Raw genomic sequence first — 26878 nt, 5'->3', positions numbered from 1 at the left:
AAATAACAGACAATAAGCTATAAAGTAAGGGGGAAAAAATATAATATAACTTTTCTATAATCTCAGTATCTTTTGTGCACTTATTTCTAGACATCATCTTTATTTTTTTCTGCATGGTAGAATTTTTGTAATTAGCATACCATTTATCCTCAATGATAAGCAGATATAAAAAAATATATTTTCTGTTATTCAGTTTTCTTAGTCTGTCATTACATAAGGAAATAACAAAAACAGTTTTTTCTAAGATGGTAGCAGTCCTGTAATTGCTACTGTGATTAAAATGAAACTGCTTATGGAAAATTAATACAGACCAGAACCTATACATCAGACATATCTAACTTAAAAATCTGGTAATCTCATTTCCTACATGCCCTCTGAACAACCGCCTCCCTGTCTGCCTGACTGAACGCTTTACATGTTGCCATGGGAACTGCACAAGAAAGAAGAGTGTCATAAATACTCAACCAGCTAGTAACGATCCTGTGTTTGATGGATAATGTAAGGTATTTCATATTACATGCAGTGTAATTTAAAAAATAAAAAATAACGAAAAAAAATAAACATTTATTTGCAATATTATAATTTTTAGCATTACTTTCATTGTATTATTATAAACCTATTTATTGTTACATTACATATTAATTATATTTATACATATACTCACTTTTTTTAAATCAGGACAATTGCTTGAATGAACATGTGTACATGTGCTCCTAATAAAGTGGCCAGTGGGGGTATATAGACATAATGTGTTTGTATAAAAAAATAAATAAATCCACAGATACAAATAATTTGTCTATTATCAGTGGTTTACTCCAGAATAACCTATAGCACTGCCAGATTTGTGATTTGCAAAAGACAGTGTTGAATTGAATTCAATTCCTTAGTTTTCTTATTCACATTTCATAAAGCTGTATACTGTAAGATGAAGATATGTTTTGCAAATGGCTATTTGTTTTGACATTTAGTGAATAAACATTTAATCATTTTTAGATGTTTCTGGGATTTTCAGTGCTTTTCAGTGTTTCTGGATGCATACCAGTTACCATTTCACATTTACCATATTATTGCTAAAATATTATGCATAAATATATAGACAGCAGATATGAAAGCAGAAATGATGCATAATACAGACTACTGGTAGTAATAAAATAATTTTACCCCGTGTTACAAAAGCAGTTGTTTTAAAATGTACTACAGGACTGCAGAATTTCATCAAGAGCTTAAGGCAAAGGTAGCCTTTGACTTTTTTCGGACACACCTCTTGGCACTGCTAATGACTTAGTGCGTGAGTGTAAGCATGAGTGCATGTGTGTACTTGTTTGTGTGCTTACTCTGGATCAGGGTTGCCTTTGGCTTCACACTTGACTGCAAAGTTCTCATCAAAGGACAAAGCGATAAGAGTGGCTGGTGACTGCTCTGTTATCGTTGGCGGCTGCTCAACTGGGTAAAGAGAGCACAGGGTAGGCAGTTATACTACACAGTAATACACGAGAGGATCAGGCATATGGAGCGACTTACTCATGTGCTTACATTAAGCGTGGGCAATGATGCATGCGCTCCTGTAAGGTCCTGCTGTGACAGTGTGACCTTAGGCCTTGATTGCCAATGATGAGTATATCTAATTCAGGCTGCACTAAACAACACCTAATAATATGGTGTAGGAAAATAAAAATCAGCAAGTGTAATGGCAATTTGAGTGGCTTGAGTTTAAGTAAATCTGAATGACTCCTGAAAAGTACACTGAATTGCTGGTTTAATACACTCACATTGGATTTTTTGAGACTGTGGTATGTGGTGTAAATAAAACAGATCATTTTTTTGTATTATCAGACAGATCACATCTGACATGAGACATAGTGGATGTGCAGAATGTCATATCCAAACACTCCATTTATCAGATTTGTCTTGACCGGTTTACTATAGCCAAAGTCCATGCTAGGTTCAGACCAAAGCTGTTTCCCTCTTCAATTTAAAATATATGTGTAAGATCAATTAGATTCCTTGTAATACAATTCCTTTAGAAGAAGGCCAAATGAGGCACAATATGATATAATACTAGATAGGTTTACCTAATAAACTGTGTCTTATAGTGAGGTATACAGAAATCTAACAGTTCTCATCAAATTGTTTATGCAAACATTTTAAAAAATTAATAATGAAAATATCTTGTAACAGATTGGAATTGGGACATTTTTCTTTAAAATTCACATTTTTTTTCGGCAGCCACATTGAATGTTTTCATAAAAAGGCATTACATGCATCAAATATTGGATGTATATACATACAACATCGATCAGACATAACATTATGACCACTGACAGGTGAAGTAAACAATACTGATTATCTCTTCATCATTGCACCTGTTAGTGCGTGGGATATATTAGGCAACAATTGAACATTCTGTCAAAGTTGATGTGTTTGAAGAAGGAAAAATAGACAAGCATAAGGATTTGAGCTTGACAAGGCCCAACATGTGATGGCTAGATGACTACGGCTTTAAAAAAGCAGCTCTTGTGGGGTGGAAGGAACAGTTGTGAACTGCTGACAGGGTCATGGGTGACTGATGCACTTGGGGACTGAAAGTGGAGTGGTCTGATCCAACAGACAATCTGCTGTAGCTCAAATTTCTGAAGAAGAAAATTATAGTTGTAATGGAAAGGTTTCAGAATACACCTTACCCCTGTCCTCTGCCAAAAGTGCCAACAATGGGCACAACTGCATCAGAACTGGACCATGGAGCAATGGAAAACAGTGGCCTGGTCTGATGAATCACATTTTTTGTTCAAATCACATGGATGGCCGGGTGAGTATTTGTCACTCTCCTGGGGAATACATGGCACTGAGATGCACTATGGGAAGAAAGCAAGCCAGCAGAGACAGTGATGCTTTAGGCAATGTTCTGCTGGAAAACCTTGGGTCCTGCCATCCATGTGGATGTTACTTTGACACATACCACCTACCTAAACATTGTTATGGACCATGTACACCCTTTCATGTAAACAGTATTCCCTGATGGCTGTAGCCTCTTTCAGAATGATAATGCGCCCTGGCACAAATAAAAAATGGTTCAGTAATGGTTTGAGGAGCACAAAAAGAAGTTTGAGGTGTTGACTTGGCTTACAAATTCCCCAGATCCCAAATCTGTGGGATGTGCTGAACAAACAAGTCCTATACATACTGTATAGGCCCCACCTCGCAACTTACGGGACTTAGAGCACTTGTTGCTAATATCTTGGTGCCAGATACCACAGCACACCTTTAGATGTGAAGTGGAGTTCATGCCTTGACAGATCAGGGATGTTTTGGCAGCTCACAATATTAGGAAGGTGGTCATAATGTTATGCCTGTTCAGTGTATATAAACATTAATTACACACAACTGAGACACAAATTCTCAAACAATGAAACACATTATCAACAGCAGCTAGACAACCCATAAAACACGAGGGATGCATCGATCTCTAGATCATAGCAGACAGACTATGTTGTAAACACAGCCTGCTGACCTGTTTTATTTAACCTGTTTTTACTGTCATTTTTACAATCACTTTTAGTGTGATTGAATCAATGACTCCAAATACCAAAATCTTTAAAAAAGAAAAGAGGTGAGAGCATGTTTTTCTTAAATGTTATACTGCTGTTAAAAGTTTCTGCTAACCCATCATAATTTCCTAGAAACACTATATTCTATGTTCAGAATCAGGTGTTAATAAATGGGATAGATCAGGTAAAACAAATATTCTTGTATTATGGCTCACAAAATTACTGTGTCCCAGGCAGAATTTGAAATTCATAACATGATCAAGAGCAGGAGTGTTCAAAACCCAGCCTGAGAGCAAGATGGAGACCCTGGACAGATGTTAATTAGCCCATGTCATCTGTCTAAAGATTTTTGAAAGGTGGCCTGCCTGCCAACACATTATAATTTTTTGATTTCTCTTATGGTGCCAGCAGACTGTGTTAAAGCAATTAGTTAAAATCCAAGAGCCTTTTCACTCTAACTAAACCTGGAAATTACTTTATTGAATATTATTCAGTCATGGCAATGGTCCAAAAGTGAAAAGTTAACTGGAAACCAATAAACAATCCAAAACCTTTAGTACAAAATTATTTTAAATAACAGTTTCATTTAAGTTGGCTTGTCCAATTATTTACAGTCCCTGAAATGACTGTCCGGGGGTGGGGGTGGGGGTCATTAAAAGCCATAAAGCCATTTAAAGCCATTTATTAAAACAAGCTGAAAGGTTATGTTTACATTCTATATTGCTGCTATATTTCAACCACCGGAAAATCACAGCTGATTGTTTAGAAGGAAGACATTAAATAAGCTTGTCCTCTATAGATCCAGAACATGTTGTATATTCAAAACATATACAATATATATACAGTTTCTGATATATACTGGAAACCAGACAGATTTTTACATTTACTAAATTATATATATATATATATATATATATATATATATATATATATATATATATATATATATATATATTTATATATATCAGGGTAGCACTAAGAATATATTTGGAAGAATAATTTTCTCTTGTTAGTGTGCTCAAAGTTTGGAAAAAATGTTCACTTGTACACTTGGCAGCATATAAAGGAAAACATCCATAATTTATCATCCATGAAGGAAAAAAGAATATGAATATAAATCCTGATAATCAGTGTCGGCAAATTATATGACATAAATCCTTACTTACTCTCTAATGGAATGTCCAGAGCATTTGTGAGATGCCTGTTATTGAGGAATACCCCCAATATTAGAGCGACGCCCAGTCTCCACTGTAATCGCATCATTGGCTGCACCCTCAAAGCTGAGAAGAGGAAGAAGAGAAGACTATTGTAGGGGCCAGATTTTAGTACATCTCACTCCAGTAAGTACAGGAGAGTCGTGACCTGTGCAAGAGACACACAATTATTACTCACAACTGCTCAGAAATAACTACTGCTCGACATTAACAAATGTCATGGTTTAAGCACAAACACACACACACACACACACATAGACAGAATCTTACTGTTACAGCTCTCTCCCCAAAGGATCACACCCACTGGCACACACCATATGCTCACAGAAACTGCACATGAACTTGTATGCTCACCAACACACGCTTAAACAGCCCCATGCGTGAGCACACACAAACACACACACACTGAAAGAGCACACCTGCATCAATGTTTCCTACCCACGCGTCTCTTTACACAAAATGAGCAGAATCTCCATATTAAAGGTTTCTGTTGCACACTCCCAGGAAACAGACATTGTATCCCTGTTTATCATTTGTTGGAGTGAGTGGCAGACACTTTTTTCTCCCAATCCTCTGATTTATAATGTAACACAAAAAACATGAATGTAAATAAATGAATGCTCTCCCGTGGCTATGATAATTCACAGCAGATGTTGCAGAAATTAGGGTGAATTATGAATTCATGGCACAATAACAGAGACTGATTCTGGTGAACTGGTAGTAAGAGTAAGAGTGTTGCCATAAGACAGATGTCACTTGAAGAATTGCCATTAATATTCAAGTAGGAACATTGAGGTAAGCGTAAAATGGTGGTGGAAATGCTGTGAAAGCAGCTTTTTTATTTGTAATAATAGCATATCCAGAATTGTTTTTTTAGTCTGGTATCTCAGACTGTTAGAATGATAGTGAACTTCACGTGCAGCTAGAAACCAGAGGCTATAATATAATGAAGACTCAGTAGGAGGTCAGGTACAGGAGGCTCATACTACTGCAAACGAGACAGTACTTCAAACGTGAGCATGAACAGCTCCGCCTCCACACATTTTACTGCTCAGGGCAAAATACAGCTTTGCTGAATGTTGCTTTATAGCAGTGCATCTCTTACATAGACAGAAAAACGATCAAAAGCACAATTCCGTTATGTATGGCCTATTTATTGCATTAAACACTTGCTTTACAGGTTTAGCTTCAGTTAAGACCAAGAAACTGTCAACACTTTGTGTTATTCCAGATGGGTATGTCACCTTGCACAAGATTTTCGCTTCTATGAAAAGGTTTATAAAATCCATCAATCAAGTACATGCTTGACGTTGTTTCACAGGGATTACATTGAAAAACGTGAAGCTTTCTTATTATTCAATTGTACACATTGAAGGGATAATACAGGCTACTTTACAGATTATATTCATTTATACTGAATGACTGAATCTTGGAATTACACAGACAAAACAGTCTTTAATCTTTTCTCTCTTTGATCAGTTGAAGTATGATATTGAAGGTTGAGAAAATATGTATTCATACCCACTGAACTTTTTCACATTTTGACACGTTACAACCACAAACAAAAATGTATTTTATTAGGATTTTATGTGATAAACCAACACAAATTTGTGAAGTGGAAGGAAAATGATAAATGGTGTCCAAATTGTTTTTACAAATAAATATCTGAAAAGTGTGGCATGCATTTGTATTCAGCCCCATTGAGTCAGTACTTTGTAGAACCACCTTTCGCTTATGTCTCTACCAGCTTTGCACATCTAGAGAGTGAATCTTTTGCCCATTCTACTTTACAAAATAGCTCAAGCTCAGTCAGATTGGATGGCGAGTGTCTGTGAACAGCAATTTTCAAGTCTCACCACAGATTCTCAATTGGATTTAGGTCTGGACTTTGATTGGGCCATTCTAACACAAATATGCGTTGATCTAAAATACTCCATTGTACAGTAGCTCTGGCTGTATGTTTAGGGTCATTGTCTTGCTGGAAGGTGAACCGCCGCCCCAGTCTCAAGTCTTTTGCAGACTTCAACAGGTGTTCATCTAAGATTGCCCTGTATTTGGCTCCATCCATCTTCCCATCAACTCTGACCAGCTTCCCTGTCCCTGCTGAAGAAAAGCATCCCCACAACATGATGCTGCCACCATCATGTTTCACGGTGGGGATGGCGTGTTCAGGGTGATGTGCAGTGTTAGGTTTCCGCCACACATAACAATTTGAATTTTGTCCAAAAAGTTCAATTTTGGTCTCATCTGACCAGAGCACCTTCTTCCACATGCTTGCTGTGTCCCCCACATGGCTTGTCGCAAACTGCAAACGGGGTTTCTTATGGCTTTCTTTCAACAATCACTTACTTCTTGCCACTCTTCCATAAATACCAGATTTGTGGAGTGCATGACTAATAGTCTTCCTGTGGACAGATTCTCCTCTGATTAATGCTCTCCTTGCACGGCCTGTCAGTGTAGGTGGACGGCCATGTCTTGGTAGGCTTGCAGTTGTGCTATACTCTTTCCATATCTGGATAATAGATTGTACAGTGCTCCGTAAGATGTTCAAGAATTGGGATATTAATTTATAACTTAACCCTGCTTTAAACATCTCCACAACTTTATCCCTGACCTGGCTGGTGTGTTCTCTGGTATTCATGATGCTGTTTGTTCACTAATGTTCTCTAACACACTTCTGAGGACTTCACAGAACAGCTGTATTTATACTGAGATTAAATTACACACAGGTGCACTCTATTTACAAATTAGGTGACTTCTGAAGGCAGTTGGTTTCACTGGATTTTAGTTAGGGGTATCAGAGTAAAGGGGGCTGAATACAAATGCACACCACACTTTTCAGATATTTCTTTGTAAAAAAAAATTTGGACACCATTTATAATTTTCATTCCACTTCACAATTATGTGCCACTTTCTTTCGGCATATTTCATAAAATCCCAATAAAATACATTTTTCTTTGTGGTTGTAACATGTCAAAATGTGGAAAGGTTCAGTGGGTATGAATACTTTTGCAAGGCACTGTAAATCTCCATTGTAAGACACCAACCAATGAATTTATTATCTAAAGAATTGATGTTTACTGATCTCATTTACATTTAATATGTATTAATATGTAAAGAAATAAAGTATAAAAGTCCTAAATAACTTTGATCATATACATCATCCAAATCATTATGGCTCATTTGTAAGGTAGACAGAATATAATAAACAGGAGCCTCTGATCCTTATCCATCCTTACTGTATACCTCTGTGCTGGAATCATCTATGAGCATTGCAATAGTGTCCGCAGACACTACGGTATAAATGACGCTGCATGTGCATTGCAGATAAGTTGATTGCAGGTGTTTAGACAGTTTGCAAATAAATCTATTAGGCTTATGTTCATTTCATTGTGGTATTTACCAACAACCTGTTCAAAACATGACATCCACTGCCTGAGAAAAGTGCACTTACTGTAGCTAGCAACCTTTAAGCATCTTCCGACAAATTGACCATTTTACTGCTCTGTTTGTATTTACCACAACTATCTATGTAATGTGAACTTTACAGAAGATTTTCTTTGTATGACTTTAATATAAATAAAAAGAACATGAAAGAGACACAAAATATTTCATGACAAGCCTAAATTTACCCTTAATGGAGCAATTACAATAAATTCAGGCTGTGACCCAGCTCATTAGATTCTTTCCTTTTGGCTCTAATTAATTAAATAACCAACAGTAAAAATAACTACTAATTATAACATAATGATCATTTGTGAAAGTGGAAAAGAAAAGTCATAGCCAATTAATTCAAGTGACCCCACAAAACCTCAGCATTTCATAATGTTCAGAAACATGATGCACAACATTCACAAATGGCTTTTTTGATCAAGTGAATAGTCAAGCAGAAAAAATTCATGACCAAGTCCAAATCAATCCCTCTCCACTTATTTTCTCTCCAGTACTTAATCTGCTGTGCAATTTAACAAATCCCAACAGGAAAACATAGATCAAACACCAGTGCATGAAGACTTTATTGAACAATTGACATATGTGCAAGAAGGAGTCAATTCCTTTTATTTCGCTGTAGGAGGGTTGTGTCTTCCAGATGGGTATTAGCACTGCTCTACAAATCTGAGTATTGTGATAATGGGATTAACTCTGTCCCGCTCCTTCTGTCAAGTCGATGCCAGTTTGTTTGACCCCCAATACCTACTATGTGAAAGTCAGAAAAGTCATAAGAAACTAAGAAAACTGGTTTGTGCACCACTGACCCATTTATTTTATATTTTGACAGTCTTGAGACAATGTGCTCTAGTTTTAACATGTGCCTTCATCAACCAAAGGCCTCTCGGATAGAGCTATTATAACTCCACTCTAATTGAACTGGAGCCTTCTCCATCAAATTGAATTTGGCTGCTCTTCATTATTGTTGAGTGTCTAGCAGGATGCAGTACGGCCATCTGGCTGGGGACAGCTTGTAAACCATGGGACCGGACATGAAAGACGTTCAATTTAAAATCAAACTACTTCATCCATATGCTATATACAGTAGCAGAAGTGGCTATTGACAAAGCTTCTCTATAGTCATACTCAGTTCATCATACATTCATCAATACTATATCCATATTTTGAGATTAACACCCTCTTGGTAATTAAATGTCTTCATTAACGTATGCTGAGCATGATTCTTAAACAGAAACAGCTAAACTGCCAGGCAATTGCTCATGTACATAGAACTAAGACCTGTTTAAGGACCTCTGGCTGTTTCCTAATCCCCTCGCTCGGTGCCGGAGGCTCACACCCGAGCCTGCCGAAGTTGGCAGGAGGCTAAAAGCTGCCAGCGTGGGAAGCCCAGTGTGACCTCTGACCCACACTAGTCCTGGCACTGCCTAAGCACATCAGTATATGACAGGTGCCAGAAAAGGAGGAGAGGAAGAGAGAAAGTGGGGCAAGGAAAATCTGGAGCAGGCTTTTCAGATGGATGGCATCCCTCTCCCTTTGCTACACTTTCCTTGCTCACAGTGAGGGCTCCTTTAGCACCATGGATAAGCATTAATCAAGAGACTGGGAAGGTGGGAAATTAAAGTGACAGTGTGAGGCACCTTGTGAAGATCATTTGGTAGCAGAGCTCAAAGGCATGCCATGCCACCCACTTTCAACACACCAAACTGTCTTTTGCCAAATGTTTTGCACTTGGGGCATTTTCCCTAAAGAATTTTAATGTTCGTTTTGTTGTAATACCTCTATTGCTCAGAAACTATCGTCAGTTTGAACAGCATGTCATCTAACACATGATCTTTTTACTTGCTGAAGATGCATCTCCTACCCTTTAACCCACTGTTAAATTGCCTTTTGTGTTGGAATTTTCCATGATGGGAATAACCCATGTTAGTTGAATAAAATAATTAGAATATCTCTAATATTGGAAAATCTAATTTAGATCTCTTCTACATCATTCTGCCATGGCTGGGACTAACATCACCAAGCAGTTCGATGCAGTTTTATTTTCAGACTGATTATTACATTAATTTTAGGTTAATTTAATAACTTGTTCAATTATGTAAGTTAAAAACATGATAGGGAATGCTATTACAGGAAAAAAGAAAAAAAAACAATGACAACAACTGGCAATAACATGAAAGCAGTGCCAATGAAATTAACAAATGCTTAATTAGTAACATAATTAGTTAGCTTAGGTATCTAGTGAGATTCTGATCTGAAAGTTAGCATTTAAAGAAAGTTAGCATTTTGAGCTTCTTTAGCAGTATTTAGTTAACAGCTAGCTTTTTAACATTTATGATAGAAACTGGTTTTAATTTCAAATTACTAACCTAAATATCAGTCCACTGCTGCAAAACATATTAAAAATTAATTGATTATCAACCTAGTTTGGGCCAAAGAATTACAACAGCATTTTTAACAGGCTTGTGTGTTTAGGAGAAGACCAATAATGAGCTGGAGCAGAAGAAAAAACCTTAAGAAGGAGAGTAAAGGATAAATAAAGTAATATTAAAGATTGGTGCATGCTTCATAAAAATGCACAGAAAGATGGAGTGGGTGTTAAGATACATCCAAGAGAGTAAGAGGATAATGAAGTTGATGGATACAGCCTGAGCCACAATAAATGAACAGTGGAGTTCCTGACCTAAGCTCCTCTGTGACAGGATGACAAATAACCTGATGACCGCAGTGAACTACACTGCAGGCGACAGAGATGGACAGGTCCCCTGACTCTAGGAAAAACACAATTTAAAAGCCCCATCAACTACAAAACGTTCCCAAAATCAGTAAACTGCAACATGCTTTTCTTGATTTTATTGATTAGGCTTTCCTGGGGCCTAGGTTAAGCTTTCACCACACAAAGATACTCCAGGCAGTAGAAATCTGTATGGACAGTAGTTCTGTTGCTCCAAATGGATGGCAAAAATTGTTTGGCAACAAGTAACAGTTACAACAAAGTTTTTTCAAGACAAATATATTCAGTTATAATGAACATCGTTCAGCATGTATACATACACATTATTTTATTGTTTTTATTGTTTTTCTATTATTTATTTATTTATTTATTTTGATGTAAATGTTTTTTTTTGTAATACTACTCCTCTTATTTGTGCTGCTGTTTAAGCATGAATTAGATTAATAAAGGTGCATCATTAATCTCCTGTCAAACATAAGCTAAATTCTTCATAAGTTGCTGGATTTGAAACCAAAATATAATATTTGAGTACACATTGTAAACATTTATGAATATAGTTTTAATTAGTTCATGGAAAATAGCTAGCAAATTTCAGTAGTGAAGATTATAAACATTTATGAATGTACAGTATAGTAAAATGATCTGCAATGCCCAAGAGTTTATTTTCATTACGTAGGAATTTTGTTAAACTTCTATCTATCAGCTAACTCTTGATTTATAAAACAGTGTGAATGAAACTCAGAATCCCCACATTTGTTTTATTAATTTATTTTACAAAGTTTTGTTAATAATATAGAATAATTTAATGTGTTTCAATATATAAGAAGCTAAACTGCATTTAAAACTGCATTATCACCTGTAAAAGGTCATTTCTCATTGTCTTCTTTTGAGATGTTGGTGACTTATACAAACAAATGCTGCACAAGGCATTGGCATTTTTGCAGAAAATCTTTATAGCAGTCCTGAAATACCATTCAGTCTGTCAGCATGACATTGACGCCATCCATCAGCTAGATTTATATAGCATTATGAAGATTTACAGGTTTTATGCTATGTTTTGTAATAGATTATTGGTTTCTCTCAGAGCAAAAGTATATATTACTGAATTACCACGTGTTTGCCTTTCTTAGACTTTATAATGATGATGGATTTAAGCATATTCAATGGAGTGTCTATTACCAGACTGACAGTTTGTAATGTATTACCAAATAAAATAAATAAGTAAATAAATACACATGGACATAAATACACATTAAATCTTAAACTGGAAACCTGCAACACAACTTGTAGCCTAAATGGATATTGAATAGAATCCTCAAGTCTGTCATTACAGCACTTGCTTTCTTTCTTACTTTTTTTCACAAATCCATATCTGTCATAATTATAGACACATAGAAATTTAAGCTAACAAAATAAAACTAAAGCATGTTTCCATTTACAATTTTCCACCTGAAGGTTTAAGAATAATAAGTGGTCAACTATGACTTAGTGTTTCACTGAAGTGCCATCCCAGCTCCATGACCTAAACCACATTAAAAACCTGTTGGCTGAGCTGGAGATTAAAATCCACTACACAGGATGCAGGGGCCATGAGTCCTATTGTTGCCAGTGCCTCCTGCAATGTTGGTCGCTTGATTCTACTGAACTCTGGTGCATTTGTGTTAATTTTACATAACTACAAATGTACATGAAGAACTGTCAGGGATCAGCGCGGACCTTTGGACACGTGCGAATGTTTTTATTATTGTCACGTGTCTGCCCCGCCTTCGTCCGCTCCTCCCTGTCTCCTCACCTGTTTCCCATCCTGTGATTGACACTGTGTTTATATATGTGAGCCGCGTTGCCGATGGCAGGGCGGATTCATTAGTGTATTTAAGTTAGATTAAGTTACGTTAGTTCCCCGTGTCGTGTGGATGTCTGTTTGTTTCCCTTGTGTATTAAACCCCTATCATTTGAAGCTATCCTGCCGACGGGTCTGTCTCCCTTCCACCGGATCCGGGGGCCTGACAGAATGAATCCGCCTTAAGATCCAGCAGACTTAGCAGGATAGCTTCCAGCTCGGACCGGCCTTTTTTTTCCTTTTTGGCTTTTTTTCTCCGGGGAAGGACGCCGCTCCGTTTCCGGTTTTTCCCGAGGAGGACGTCGCGTCACTTCCCCCTGGGACTGTTCCGTCAGTTCTTCCGGGCCTGAGTCCAGAGACATCGCTCCGTATTTCTCCGGTGAGGGACGCCGCTCCGTTTCCGGTACAGATCCCGAGGAGGACGTCGCTTCACCATGTTCGCGGAGGATGTCGTGATCCTGGTTGGCCCCCCTTTTTTCTTTTGTTTGGCACCCTGCGGCATCGCCCCGCATGTTCCGGTGAAGGACGCCTCTCCGTTTCCGGTACAGATCCCGAGGAGGACGTCGCTTCACTATTTCCGCGGGGGGTGCTGCAGGTCCGAGGAGGAGGATCCTTCCCCCCTGGACTGTCCCGTCAGTCCTTCTGGGCCTGAGTCCAGTGACATCCTCACCACGTTCGTGGGGGATGTCGTCATCCTGGTTGGCCCCCTTTTTTTTTTGGTGCCCCGCGGCATCGCCCCGCACGTTTCCGGTGAAGGACGCCGCTCCGTTTCCGGTACAGATCCCGAGGAGGACGTCGCTTCACTCTTTCCGCGGGGGGTGCTGCGGGCCCGAGGCGGAGGATCCTTCCCGGCCTCCCGCCCCTTTTCTCTGGTCACCGAGGTCTGTCAGGGATCAGCGCGGACCTTTGGACACGTGCGAATGTTTTTATTATTGTCACGTGTCTGCCCCGCCTCCGTCTGCTCCTCCCTGTCTCCTCACCTGTTTCCCATCCTGTGATTGACACTGTGTGTATATATGTGAGCCGCGTTGCCGATGGCAGGGCGGATTCATTCTGTCAGGCCCCCGGATACGGTGGGAAGGAGACAGACCCGTAGGCAGGATAGCTTCAAATGAAAGGGGATTTAATACACAAGGGGAACAAACAGACATCCACACGACACGGGGAACTAACGGAAATTACACGAATGAATCCGCCTTAAGACCCAGCAGACCCAGCAGGATAGCTTCCAGCTCGGACCGGCCTTTTTTTTTTTTTCTTTTGCTTCCTTTTTTTTTCTCCGGGAAAGGACGCCGCTCCGTTTCCGGTTTCTCCCGAGGAGGACGTCGCTTCACTTCCCCCTGGACTGTTCCGTCAGTCCTTCCGGGCCTGAGTCCAGTGACATCGCTCCGCATTTCTCCGGTGAGGGACGCCGCTCCGTTTCCGGTCAATCCCGAGGAGGACGTCGCCTCACCACGTTCGCGGAGGATGTCGTCATCCTGGTTGGCCCCCCTTTTTTTTTTTGTTTGGCGCCCTGCGGCATCGCCCCGCATGTTCTGGTGAAGGACGCCGCTCCGTTTCCGGTACAGATCCCGAGGAGGACGTCGCTTCACTTTTTTCCGCGGGGGGTGCTGCAGGTCCGAGGCGGAGGATCCTTCCCCCCTGGACTGTTCCGTCAGTCCTTCCGGGCCTGAGTCCAGTGACATCCTCACCACTTTCGCGGAGGATGTCGTCATCCTGGTTGGCCCCCCTTTTTTTTTGGTGCCCTGCGGCATCGCCCCGCACGTTTCCGGTGAAGGACGCCGCTCCGTTTCCGGTACAGATCCCGAGGAGGACGTCGCTTCACTCTTTCCGCGGGGGGTGCTGCGGGCCCAAGGCGGAGGATCCTTCCCGCCCTCCCGCCCCTTTTCTCAGGTCGCCGAGGCGGGGGTTTGGCCGCGGTGCGTCGGGGGATGTTGCTCGGCACCTCAGTTCGGCGGTGGACTTCACTCGGCCCTACAGCTCGGCTGTGGACTTCGCTCGGCCCTTCAGCTCGGATGCGGACGTCGCTTCGGCCCTTCAGCTCGGCTGTGGACGTCGCTCGGCCCTCTCTGGCTGCGCCGCCGTGTGCCCTGCTCCCCCCACCTACCTCGCCGTGTGCCTTGGCTCCCCTCGCCTACCTTGCCGTGGTCCTTGCTCCCCCCACTTGCCTCGCCGTCGTCCTTGCTCCCCTCACCTGCCAATCACCGTGGGCCTCGCCCCCCCTCCTGGACCTTGTCGGGTTTTGGCGCTTCGGGAGCCGCGCCTTAAGGGGGGGGTTCTGTCAGGGATCAGCGCGGACCTTTGGACACGTGCGAATGTTTTTATTATTGTCACGTGTCTGCCCCGCCTTCGTCCGCTCCTCCCTGTCTCCTCACCTGTTTCCCATCCTGTGATTGACACTGTGTGTATATATGTGAGCCGCGTTGCCGATGGCAGGGCGGATTCATTAGTGTATTTAAGTTAGATTAAGTTACGTTAGGTCCCCGTGTTGTGTGGATGTCTGTTTGTTTCCCTTGTGTATTAAACCCCTATCATTTGAAGCTATCCTGCCGACGGGTCTGTCTCCCTTCCACCGGATCCGGGGGCCTGACAAGAACATAACGCGATTCATGAATAACACCATGTGGTACATAGCAGTACGTACATGAATCAAATGGTATAATTAATCAGATGTCCAGGTAAAGGCAGATTTCTGCTCCTACTGATAATGATTTTTTAGTTTAGCATAGTTACGGCACTTGTACTTGGCCAATGTACAGCTCAGGAAAATGACCTTTTTTGAGTGCCACATATACAGTAGGGTAAATTACAAGAATGTGCTCTTCAATTCAACTTGAGGAAAAAGAGTTCCACTACAGGAAAAAGAATAAATTGTCTCTACAGCTAAGGTCACATGCAAGGCAGTAAAGAATGAAAGAGAACATTTTACAAGAGCTCTGTGATCACAAATGTGCTGTCAAGTTGGAGGTGAGAGAGAAAGAGAGAAGAGAGGTAAGAGAGATGGGTTGGGATTCATAGACAGAACCAGTGAGGGGAAATCCACATTAAATTGCAGGTAAATGAGAGCTTGTGTCTGCAAACACAAAGGGAATTTTTTCTCTCTGATTTTTGTCTTCCTATTTCTGTCTCTTTGAAGTCTGTGAATCACAGAGGATCCATTCTCAGGACAATAATGATGTTAGCCTGTGATCTGCTTCGAGTGGCATAAAGTGGGTGTGTGGCTGAGAGCAATTTCACAGCAGAAACTGAAGGATTATTTGATAGAAACTAAGGCCCTCACTGCATTTACACACAACATCTGACAGAAGTTGGCCACCTCCCAGAAAGCAACTGGTCAGAAAAGATGAATGAAAATTACATCCCAGATTCCCTGCATTGGAACTTTCTGTACTGAAGAGGGAGATTTTGATTTCCCAGTGCTGTGGTGAATTGTGATGAAGTGGAGCAGTGAGTAAAGAATAGCTCTTATTTACTTTTACCTATTGCTCTATTTCCACAGTTGAACACATGACCACCGAATTTCTGGTTCTGGAAGTGTGATTAATAAAGCGCCATGCCGAAAGCTACAACCTGAACTTCCTGCTATGATCTGGACAAAATCTTCATGACAGACTGTTTAAAGATTTGGCAGTTATAGTCAAAATGTCCTGTACTTGTTCCTTGTTCCAGTGCTTATATAAGCATGTTGTATCTCTTTTATCTGTTCTTTTATGATTGACTATCTGAGAAAGTCCAGCTTCACAGGAAGCGTTCTAACAACTGCCACCATAAACCCAGCAGGATGTAAATGTAACATTTTTGCACAAAAGCACTCAATTCAATCTAAGGAACTTTTCAAAAAGAGATAATTTCACACATTCTTGCAGTGCAACAGATATACACAGTATGAGATACGACAAAATAAATGAGTTACAATGCAACCCAAACAGTTTTCTTTTTTATTCCTAAATACCAAAAGGTAAAAAAAAAAAAAAAATCCTCAAATCGCTTCATTTGCTAGCTCTTAATTCTAACCCACCTCACACAACACGTGCAGAAACCCAAAACACTTGCTCTGGTACAGTAATCCCCCACCTGACGCACTTGTAACAAGCTCAGCCAAAGCACACAAAACAGAAAACTCTGACTACTCACGAGTCCTCGCTCCATTCTCTTCTTTCCTTCTGCCTCTGGCTAACCCCTTTGACGGATACACATTACAGCAGACTGGAAACAGAATGCAGACAAGAATGTGTGATACGAGGAACTGACAAAGTGCACTGTAGGCGGCCACGAGATGGGAGGCACAGTGAAACCGTATGTTGCCAGAGCCTCTCCCTTGGCAAAGGAGCTCATTAAGTGAATGACAATCATGCTGCACAAAGCCTGATCTGAGAGCTATTCACTGCACTGGGAGGGTAAGGGGAGAGAGAGAGAGAGAGAGAGAGAGAGAGAGAGAGAGAGAGGCACCAGTGAAGGAATGTTGAATAGGGACACAGTTTAGAAAATAAATTATACATAAGCAGAAAGCATACTGATATCTCCAGAAATGTAAGATCTAATAACACATGTTAGAATATATACAGTTTAATTTACAACTACTGCAATCGCTCTGTTTTCTTGTAGAAAGAATCGTAATGCATAAATTATAGTCATAAAATGCTTTCCTGCATTTCATAAATTATAGCATGAACAAGTTTATGCAAACACACATACACACACTCACAGAAATGGGCATGACATAAGCACAATATTGCACTCTGCTCTGCTGCTCCTAACACGTACAAACAGCTGCAAATTGCTGCTTATGTTCGACTAATTGCCACCAATTCAATGGAAACATAAGAACATGACCAGAAACCAAAAGAGCATGTGATTTTTACTTGACTCACAGCATAGCTATAAGTGTGTTAATAAAAAAATCCCTCACCAGCAAACTGGGGAAAAATACTCCAGTCCTCTCCCATTACGTTGTGGAGCAGCGAGGGTGAGGGGAGAATCAAGATGATATATGATGTGGAATGGGGTGTACGATTTACAGTTTAACATGGAAGAGGAAACCGGAAAATTGGAAACGGGGGGAGGGGAGGGGGTCCTGCTTGAATTCTACTGATATGGGTTGAAAAAGCTTCAAAGCACTAGAAATAATTCTGCAATAATTATTACAATTAAGATTATATCAATTTTATGCATCAACTGTACATAGTATTTCCCATGACCTTATTTAATCGCATATGCTGTAGAAAACATAACAGGTGGTACATTTAGTTGGAAAACCATTACATTTCCCATCACATTTACAAGCACCAAAAAACCCTTTGTTTGTATTCCAAATTAATTACAATGAACTTATTTGTGAGCTTGACATTTTAAGATCTCATTAATTTCATCATCTCTGACTTAAGTTAATGAGTTTAACTAACTATAAAAAGACAAAACTGGTCTTACAGATTTATGTATGCCATTGTTTTGCTTTTTACTCCAATAAATGCCCCAACTTCAGATTTGTAATCCAAGTAATAAATCACTTAATCCAAATTCTGATGAACCAGTCTGATCTGTCCTGTGTGAATTGAGCAACAGATGTTCTGAGAAGTAAAAAGCAATAAAGGTGCCGTTGTCAGTGTAAATAAAGAATACACTAGATTAGAAAACAACCGATCTTAACTGAACAACTGATTAGTCATCATTCATCTTCATTTAACAAATAACACAAACAAGTTAAGCCTTGAATTATTCACTGGTCTAAAACATCAGATCGCTACAGATGACAGAGAAAGGGATTTAGCAGAAACTGTGGTTTTTTTAATCATGAAAGCAGACTGCCAAATCCAGACACTGAGAATACTCATTGCTGTGTCAATCCAGGTCTCTTGGCACTCCCTTTAAGTGCCAGCAGGATGGGACTGCCATTATGGGGTACACAAACAGAGGGAAGCCTTATGAACTTTGCACAAGCACTTATGGAAGTAAGCAGAAGAGGACAGTGGACAGAGGAAAAGAATAAAGCTGCGGAAACCCTGGACAAAGCTGCCAGCTCTCCGGAGTTCAGCCGGGCCGAACAAACCTGACATTGTTCTTGAAACTGCCTAGAGGACAACTTCCCCTCCCTCTGCTTCACTCTCACCATCTCTGTGCCTTTGTGTCCCTCTTCTCCATGGTTTGCAGTAAGCCACCATGCATTACAGGCTTCTTCCTGGGCCATCTGATCTGGTATTCAAAAACCAAAACAAGTCTGACACATATTATGTGCTTCATTTGTTTTTATCTCTAATCCTTTATTAATAGCAATTAACATTTTTTTCTACTCAAAATGACTTATATCAAGTAATGGCCTACATTTACAATTTAGAATTCCAAGCTTATAAAATAACAAACATTATCTACTGATCACTCAATAAAGCATTTGACTGAGAGTCAAAGCACAGCAAAAGCAATCAGACCAGTTGAGTAAAAACTGCAAAACCTGCAAAAAACAACAAATCACCTCATTCACCAAGCCAAATGCAACGCATGGAGAGCACAGGTGTTCTGCGCTCCAGGAAATAACCTCCAGTAAGTAACCTTCAGGCAACATTGACAAGCTACACCATGTGCACACCTGGGCCCTGATCAACTCAACCATCCTACCTTTGGTGATCTATGTTTTGTCATTAGAATGTAACTCCCAAGAGCATCTATATATCTATATAGGCTGAGGAATAAAAAGTAGGGTAGAGAACATGATGGGTCAGTGGCTTGACAAGCTCAGCATCATCAAACCAACAGAGACTTCATTCTGCTGGATCCACAGTACTTGAGATCTAGGGCTTATTTATTTATTTATTTATTTATTTATTTATTTATTTATTTATTTATTTATTATTTTTAATTAAGATTATTGTAACTGAGTGATGTTTTTATTTAAAAAAAAAAAAAAAAAGTATCTTTGTGCTACAAAGCTTTTGGGAAACTCAGTTATATTCACTCCCCAAGCAAAGAAAAAAGCTTCTGGTGCTCTGCTTCTACTTAAAATCTGTTTCAAATAATCAAATCCACATGTTAAAGCCACCTTCTTACAGAAGCAAATGATCTGCAGGGAAATGAGCTAAAGATTTATGAATTACACTAAAAAAAGTGATTAGTCAGATTTAAGAAAAAAGACTACTTATAGATTACCTAAAAATACTAAACGTAATGTTACTCAATTCAATCACACAGAACTAAACTACACATTTGAATTATGTAAATTCAATTAGCTTTTTTATCATAGAGAGAAATGCTTAAAAGCTGTATGGTAAGCTGTACATATATATATCTATTTATATATATATATATATATATATATATATATATATATATATATATATATATATATATATATATATATAAAACTACTTGCATGAAGTTACCTAAATGACAACAAACAGATTTAAGAGTGTGTTTTTTTTTTCCCCCGGTTGATTCCCACTTGTTTAGGACAAGACTAAATTACCAGGTGTTTTTATTCAAAGCTATAATGTGTTTATTTTCCAGCAGCTCCTTTGAACTCACACATGCTTAAAATAATGGACGGATATCTGATGGGTAAGCTTTATGAACTCTACCTCCATATGCCTCTCCAGATGAAGTACCCATGAGTGTTTATATGCAGTTCCTCATTAGCCTTGACACATTAACAACCTCCAAATTGATTCCAGACTTTGGTTTATAGGTGAGTGCAACATATTCCACAACTAACTCACATCAGGTATTCATTTTACAGTGTACTCAAGCATAGAAAGAAATAGCTGCTGCATTCTTGGAGCTGCATTTTTTCATTGCAAAAATACTGTGTACAGAGTTTGGTGAAATATTAAGCATGTTAAGTCACAGGGTGACATGACTTGTGTGTATGAAATGTTTTTCAGAACTTGCTATCCTAATTGTTATACTATTGAGTGATTTCTCTTGTCTTCTCTGTTTTTTTCCAGACTTTCCTTTGGCAGACTTGATCACAGATGGCACTCACTGTGATTATGGCAACAACCATTATGTGATCAGCTTTCCTGATTGGCATCCTTACCAAAGGTCTCGAGCAAGCACACATCATTTGTCACGATAACACTGCTAGCACCAAATGTTAGGTTCACTAACCCTGACTCCAATATAAATGTCAGGATAAACATACTGTCAAGGAACATACGAAAACAATAAACAGTAGGAGACACACAAACTTGTGGTCTAGCTTCCTTTTTTCCATACTTATAGCTCCCTTGTTGTAGATATAGCATCTTTGTTGTAGACAGGTTTTAAATGAAGTCACGTTGAGCCCATTTTAATCACGTTACCACAGAAATCGATGAACTATTTCCCCACAATGCCTTTAACAAAAGTCAGAGGTCTGGAGCACAGGGATATTTTGAGTGTTTACATAAGCCAATTGAGAATGTTGGACAAACACATGAAGTCAGGGAAACAAATTAATTAAACCAACTATCCAGTCATTTAAAATGCATAGCAACGTAGCACTTGTAGACCCTATGGACAAATGTGCTTTGAACGGTTTTTAGTGCTTAGATTATGGAAAGCAGGAATGAAAAAAAGGATGTGTTTTAAATGAAAGTAGTTCACTGGTTCGATAGTAATTTAATGCAGCAGTGCTGCAGGCTTTGAGCACTGTGTGGATCATAACCATCATCTTCTCACCTGCCAGAAGAGGAAGTCTATTGCAGAGTGCTGCAGGCGGAAAGTGTGCCGCCAAACAAACGCCTCCTGTGCTGCAAAATCAGATTTCCAACAAGTGAGATTAATGCTTCTTGGAAGCATCCATATCCGAGGCTCTTCTCCTCCTGCCGCTTTAATGAGATAAGGCTGGTCTAATTCTGGTTAGAGAGCCAAGATAAGGCCTCAGCATCAAGCTGATGCCTTTTAAGGAGAGATGAGCCTGAGGACCGGGGGTCAGGGTTGAGAGACAGAATGCTATGTTACAATACAGGACTAATCCACCGGCGGAAAATTGAAGTAAGGATTAAATTTGCTTATGAGTTCCTTTTAATGAAAGTAAAATTATATGGACTTGAGAGGGAAAAAACAGGTTTGTTTGAATTGGCATGCAAGTCACAAGCACAGGAGGCTACAGAATACTGTGAGATATTTCTACTGAATTGAGTAAGCAGACGTGTGTGTGTGTGTGTGTGTGTGTGTGTGTGTGTGTGTGTGTGTGTGTGTGTGTGTGTGTGTGAGTGTGTTTATTCCTGGAGGAGAGTGATTGCTCATGAATAAAGTTGTTTAAATGATTTGGAAAAAGCAGGAATATAACATAACAGATGACTTATTCCTGAAGTTAAGCTTGGAGATTACTGTGGATGGTATCACAGAAACTATGAAGATGGCTTTGGACTGCAATTGCCATGAACAATTTTGCACTCAAGTCTCCAAATTTCTGGTTATGAAATTGTACTTCTTAACCACACAGTTAAGAGAAATAATTCTGGTCTATTCTAATTGGTTTCCTATTGAGTCTGGTTCCACTAAAGGTTTCCTCCTTGTAATCATCACATATGGCTTGCTCATAAATAGGGTTCATAAGGATAAATCTAGATTTTATCATTTATATCCTAATGTTATATATTTCTATGAATTATGAGTATTTTATAAGTGATCAGACAAAATAGACACAGAAAAAAAGTGAAACTTGACATAAAAATAAAAAAAATAACAAAATAGTTAATTAGGCTGGACACATACTTGTTCAAATGTATTTTATAATTAGGAGATAACGGGTATTAGTGCCTGTAGGCAAAATTGTATAAGGTGTTTTGGGAAATTATATTATTATGTAAATGTTTCTGCATTCTTTGCATGTTTGATTGCATTGTTTAATTACTAGCAATCATTGCTGATTGCGGCTGGAACATTCAGTTTGAAAAGACTACACAGGTAATATTATAAAGCAGCCATAAGCTGTTGATAAATGTTCTGGTGTGGTGTAGTTTGGTGTAGTGTGTAGCTTGCTATGTTCTTAGGGACCTCTCTTCTGGTGCAAATCAACTTGACAACATTTATAGCTATCTGTATTTTAGTCAGTTCCAGGAAACCCTATTCGTTCTTACATACCGTTTATAACTGTAAGTGCTCTCATTTTACATTGCGCTGACCCCTACGGCATTGTGATCTATTGTATAGCAGCACCTGTTGTGCACATCTGGTGGCTTTGAACCCACCAGGCCAATAATGTGAGCTATTTCCGTACAGCCTTGTTTCTCAGTCTTCTGGGAGCCACCGCCCTGCAAATTATCGTGTTGTGCCTTCTCTTAGGCACCAAGTTTAACATTTTTCAGGGCTGTTCTTTAGATTATGAGATGAATAAGGGGACTAGGGAACAGGGAAAACAACATGAGCTAGGCAGTGATACTTTGGGAATAGTCATGAGAAACATTACTCACTATGTGACCGTACCTGTACAGCTGTTGAAACAGTACATACTGATTAGAATATGAGTATAAGAATATATACTACAGCTGCAAGTTTGAATTTGTCATGTGGCCTATGTTGTTTTAATGACAGCAAAAACATTTATTTCTTGTTTAAAGCTTCAACAAGTTAACTGTTTACTCAGGTGTCGAATTAATAACTATGCTTTAAAAGAACAACGTTTAGTTGCTATAGCATTTACACTCAGCTCTTCAACACCAGTCCCTTTGTTTTATGAAATAGCGCAGTATGTATTGTATCTATACTGCAGAATCTCCGCAGAAACAATAGGTTATCCAGGTATATCTCCCTGGTATACTACAGCACTACATGGCTACTCCTTTGGCCTACTTTTTTTCATCTACTGTATAGTAGGGCAGTAGGCATATGTGGATATACAGTGGCTACTGCTTTTAAGCAAAATGAAAGCATCTAACCATGTGTATATTCATTGATGGTTTATGCTGAGCAGTTTTATAACCACCATGCTGCTTTGAACCTCACATAAATGTGAAAATTAACCTTTATTTTTGTCTAGCATTGTGGTACTGAATAATTCATACCTCTTAATATGTGGAAAGCCTGGATAACAGGCACACACAGTTGGTTCTTGACTTTTTAAGAGGTGTTTTAATGTTCTGACTATAGCAATCTGTTCCTGTTGAAAGGGCTCATAGAGGATAGATACTGTTACTACATGTAAGTCTGTGAGAACTAATGAAAATAATTCGATTTTGCATTCTGTTCTAATTCAGTATGATTTTTATTAAAAATTTTACAACTGACAACATACTGTAAGTGAACAGTTTTTTAGAATTTACATGAATTTACATGAGTTTCTTCAGACATATTTGATTTGTCTCCTTTTTGTTTTATTAACAGAGTGGCATTTGGCATAACAGCAAGCTGACATGGACTACAGATGTTTGCACAAAACCTAATGACCAAACCTATCAGTGAGTTGTCTAAACACAATAGAAAAGATTAGGCATAGAGAATATTTAATCTTTTGTTCAAAGCAGTTAACATGATCAGTATCACACATTTGATAACATTTAAATAGGAACTTAGAAATAGTGCAGAATCTTAAATATTATACAATCAAGGAATTGAATATTTACTTCTTCTTTTGAACTATTTTAAAATCCTTAAACCTTTCCAATTTTAAATGAAAAACACCACTGTACGATGATCGGCTATTACATTAAAACCATGTGTTCAGATCCTTACGCTTGCCCATTTTTCCTGCTTCCAACACATCAACTTTGAAAACTGAATCAATTTCCCTCCCCTTGGCCGATATCACTACCGTAATAATAATTAATAATAATTTGTATTATTCATGTAACCTGTCAGTGGTTTTAATGTTATGACTAATCAGTACTGTATATATCTTAATTGTACATAATGCAAATTATATTCTGAAAAGTGAGAAAGGAAATTACAGAGCAGAGGGGAAACTTTTCTAAAATGATGCCTTGATTAAAGCTTCTCTCACAATGAAAAATAAGGATATCTGCATCATTTACACTTTCCAAGAAACATCTCTTATACAAAATGTGACTTTTAATAAATCGTTAAATTAAATTGGTTTAAATTAATGCTTTAAACACTTTTTATTTGTTTGTCAGCTGTATCTTACTCCTGCCAAGTTCTCTGTGATTGGCTTACAAAAGATACATCTTGTACGTCGCCATTCATCTGACAAAGGATTTTATGCTACGAATGACTGACAGCACTTTTATTTCTGAATCCCTTCAATTATTTTTTTTTCCTGTATTGTTTCATTGAATACTGTAGTCAATTCATCAGTAAATGTCTTGCATACTTGAAATTGGCAAGTGTGGATCAGATAAACTATATATAGTTTTTTGGATAATAACTTTTCTAAACTGATAAACACTGTCTTAATTCATAGAGTATTGACTTTCAGATTTAGTCACATATAAATGATATGGTTTACTACATAAAAAAGTAAAACCCTTTGTGTTTTATTTCCATTAGATGTCCTGGTTGAAAGGCACTTCCTGTCTAACAGCAGCCACCCTGTTTAACATTCACATCAAACCAGAATTCAGAATATAGATATCATAAGCCAACATGTTAATTATAACTCAGGGCAACCACATAATTTGCTTCTACCTTTTTGAACTATGATGTCAACCAAAGTGTTTGTGAATAACAAAGAGTCCAGTGGGGCTACTGTTAGCATGCATACTTAACAGATGTTTGTGACACTCAGAAGACTTGTGGTGACTCAGATAAAAGAGATCAGTGACCTTTCTCATTTATTGTACATTACTTATTCATCCTCTGCTCAATGTGTTGAGCTTGGCTGTTGTAACTATTGATTACCATCACTCATAAAACGTTGTTGTAGTAGCTTAAATATGACTTTCAGTACTAATCAGTGGTTTCACATTGGATTAGATTTTTGTGCAGCTTCCTCTGGAATACATCAAATCAAAACATGAACAAATCTTTTCAAACAAAAACATGTATATACATTCTTATTATTTTGTAATTATTTTTAGGGTTAAGCTTTTTATATTACATGATATGTCCAATGTGAACAATTTTTGCCCACTCATTTATAGGAAACAGAAGAATTGTATTTTGACAATCCTTTTGTTCAACTCCGCTCTCATCTATTGACTGTGTACAGCTGAGCAATCTGGCTGGTTTGAACAACAAGTACATTGTGTACTCCTGACAAAAACTTCAAAGATGAGAAGAAATAGACAGGCCAAGGAATGTAGCAGACAATCTCTTATAAGTCATTTGTCAATACATGAGTAATTTTCGGTTCTATAGAAACCCCTGTTCATACAAAGGAAGTAAAGGAAGTGTGTCATCCAGGCATGATGAAAAGGCACTGTGTGTATATAACTGTGTGTAAGAAAGAGAGAGAGAGATTGAGAGAGGGAGAGAGAAGGAGGGAGAGAATGGGAGACAGATCTTGACTGCAAGATGCTCAAGTAGTTTGCTGAATCAATGTGTATCTTAAAGATTATAGAAATTTGGAACCAGCAGCTTTTGCCCAGATTGTTCTGGAAGCCACACCTAACACTTTATGTTGAGCTTTGTAAATTGAGCTTCAAAAAATATGTCAAAATGATTTCTCTCTTAGGTAATGGGGGGAAAGCACAGAAGAAAATTTATTGAAAATGGGTCATGTCCCTAGAAAGGGCTCATGAAAATTCATAGATTCAAATGCATGTTAAATTTGAATTTTTAGCGCTTTTTTCACTTTTCTAGAAATATCATAAAGAGATTCACGTATTAATATTTACATAGGGCACGGTGGCTTAGTGGTTAGCACGTTCGCCTCACACCTCCAGGGTCGGGGTTCGATTCCCGCCTCCGCCTTGTGTGTGTGTGGAGTTTGCATGTTCTCCCCGTGCCTCGGGGGTTTCCTCCGGGTACTCCGGTTTCCTCCCCCGGTCCAAAGACATGCATGGTAGGTTGATTGGCATCTCTGGAAAATTGTCCGTAGTGTGTGATTGTGTGAGTGAATGAGTGTGTGTGTGTGCCCTGCGATGGGTTGGCACTCCGTCCAGGGTGTATCCTGCCTTGATGCCCGATGACGCCTGAGATAGGCACAGGCTCCCCGTGACCCGAGGTAGTTCGGATAAGCGGTAGAAAATGAGTGAGAGAGAGAGATATTTACATATTAATATGTAGA

General features: G+C 38.9%; 1 protein-coding gene across 5 annotated transcripts in view; it reads right to left on the bottom strand.

Moving 5' to 3' along the window:
• The window catches only part of chl1b (cell adhesion molecule L1-like b), an 80675-nt gene that overhangs the window by 34796 nt on the left and 19001 nt on the right, over window positions 1-26878 (bottom strand). For 4 of the 5 annotated variants that reach the window (XM_060868380.1, XM_060868383.1, XM_060868382.1 and 1 more), the window contains exons 2-3: window positions 4712-4907; window positions 1335-1443 (exon numbers count right to left, since the gene is read on the bottom strand). In XM_060868380.1, the coding sequence (XP_060724363.1) occupies window positions 1335-1443; window positions 4712-4808 (206 nt within the window). In that variant the 5' untranslated portion in view covers window positions 4809-4907. Of the gene's footprint in view, window positions 1-1334; window positions 1444-4711; window positions 4908-16914; window positions 17068-26878 lie in introns of those variants that run through there. The other variant, XM_060868381.1, reaches the window with a different exon arrangement.

The sequence above is a fragment of the Tachysurus vachellii genome, chromosome 4 (assembly GCF_030014155.1).
Source record: "Tachysurus vachellii isolate PV-2020 chromosome 4, HZAU_Pvac_v1, whole genome shotgun sequence".
Lineage (NCBI taxonomy): Eukaryota > Metazoa > Chordata > Actinopteri > Siluriformes > Bagridae > Tachysurus > Tachysurus vachellii.
The sequence above is the reverse complement of the archived record's forward strand: the minus strand, read 5'-3'. Positions and strand labels throughout refer to the sequence as shown.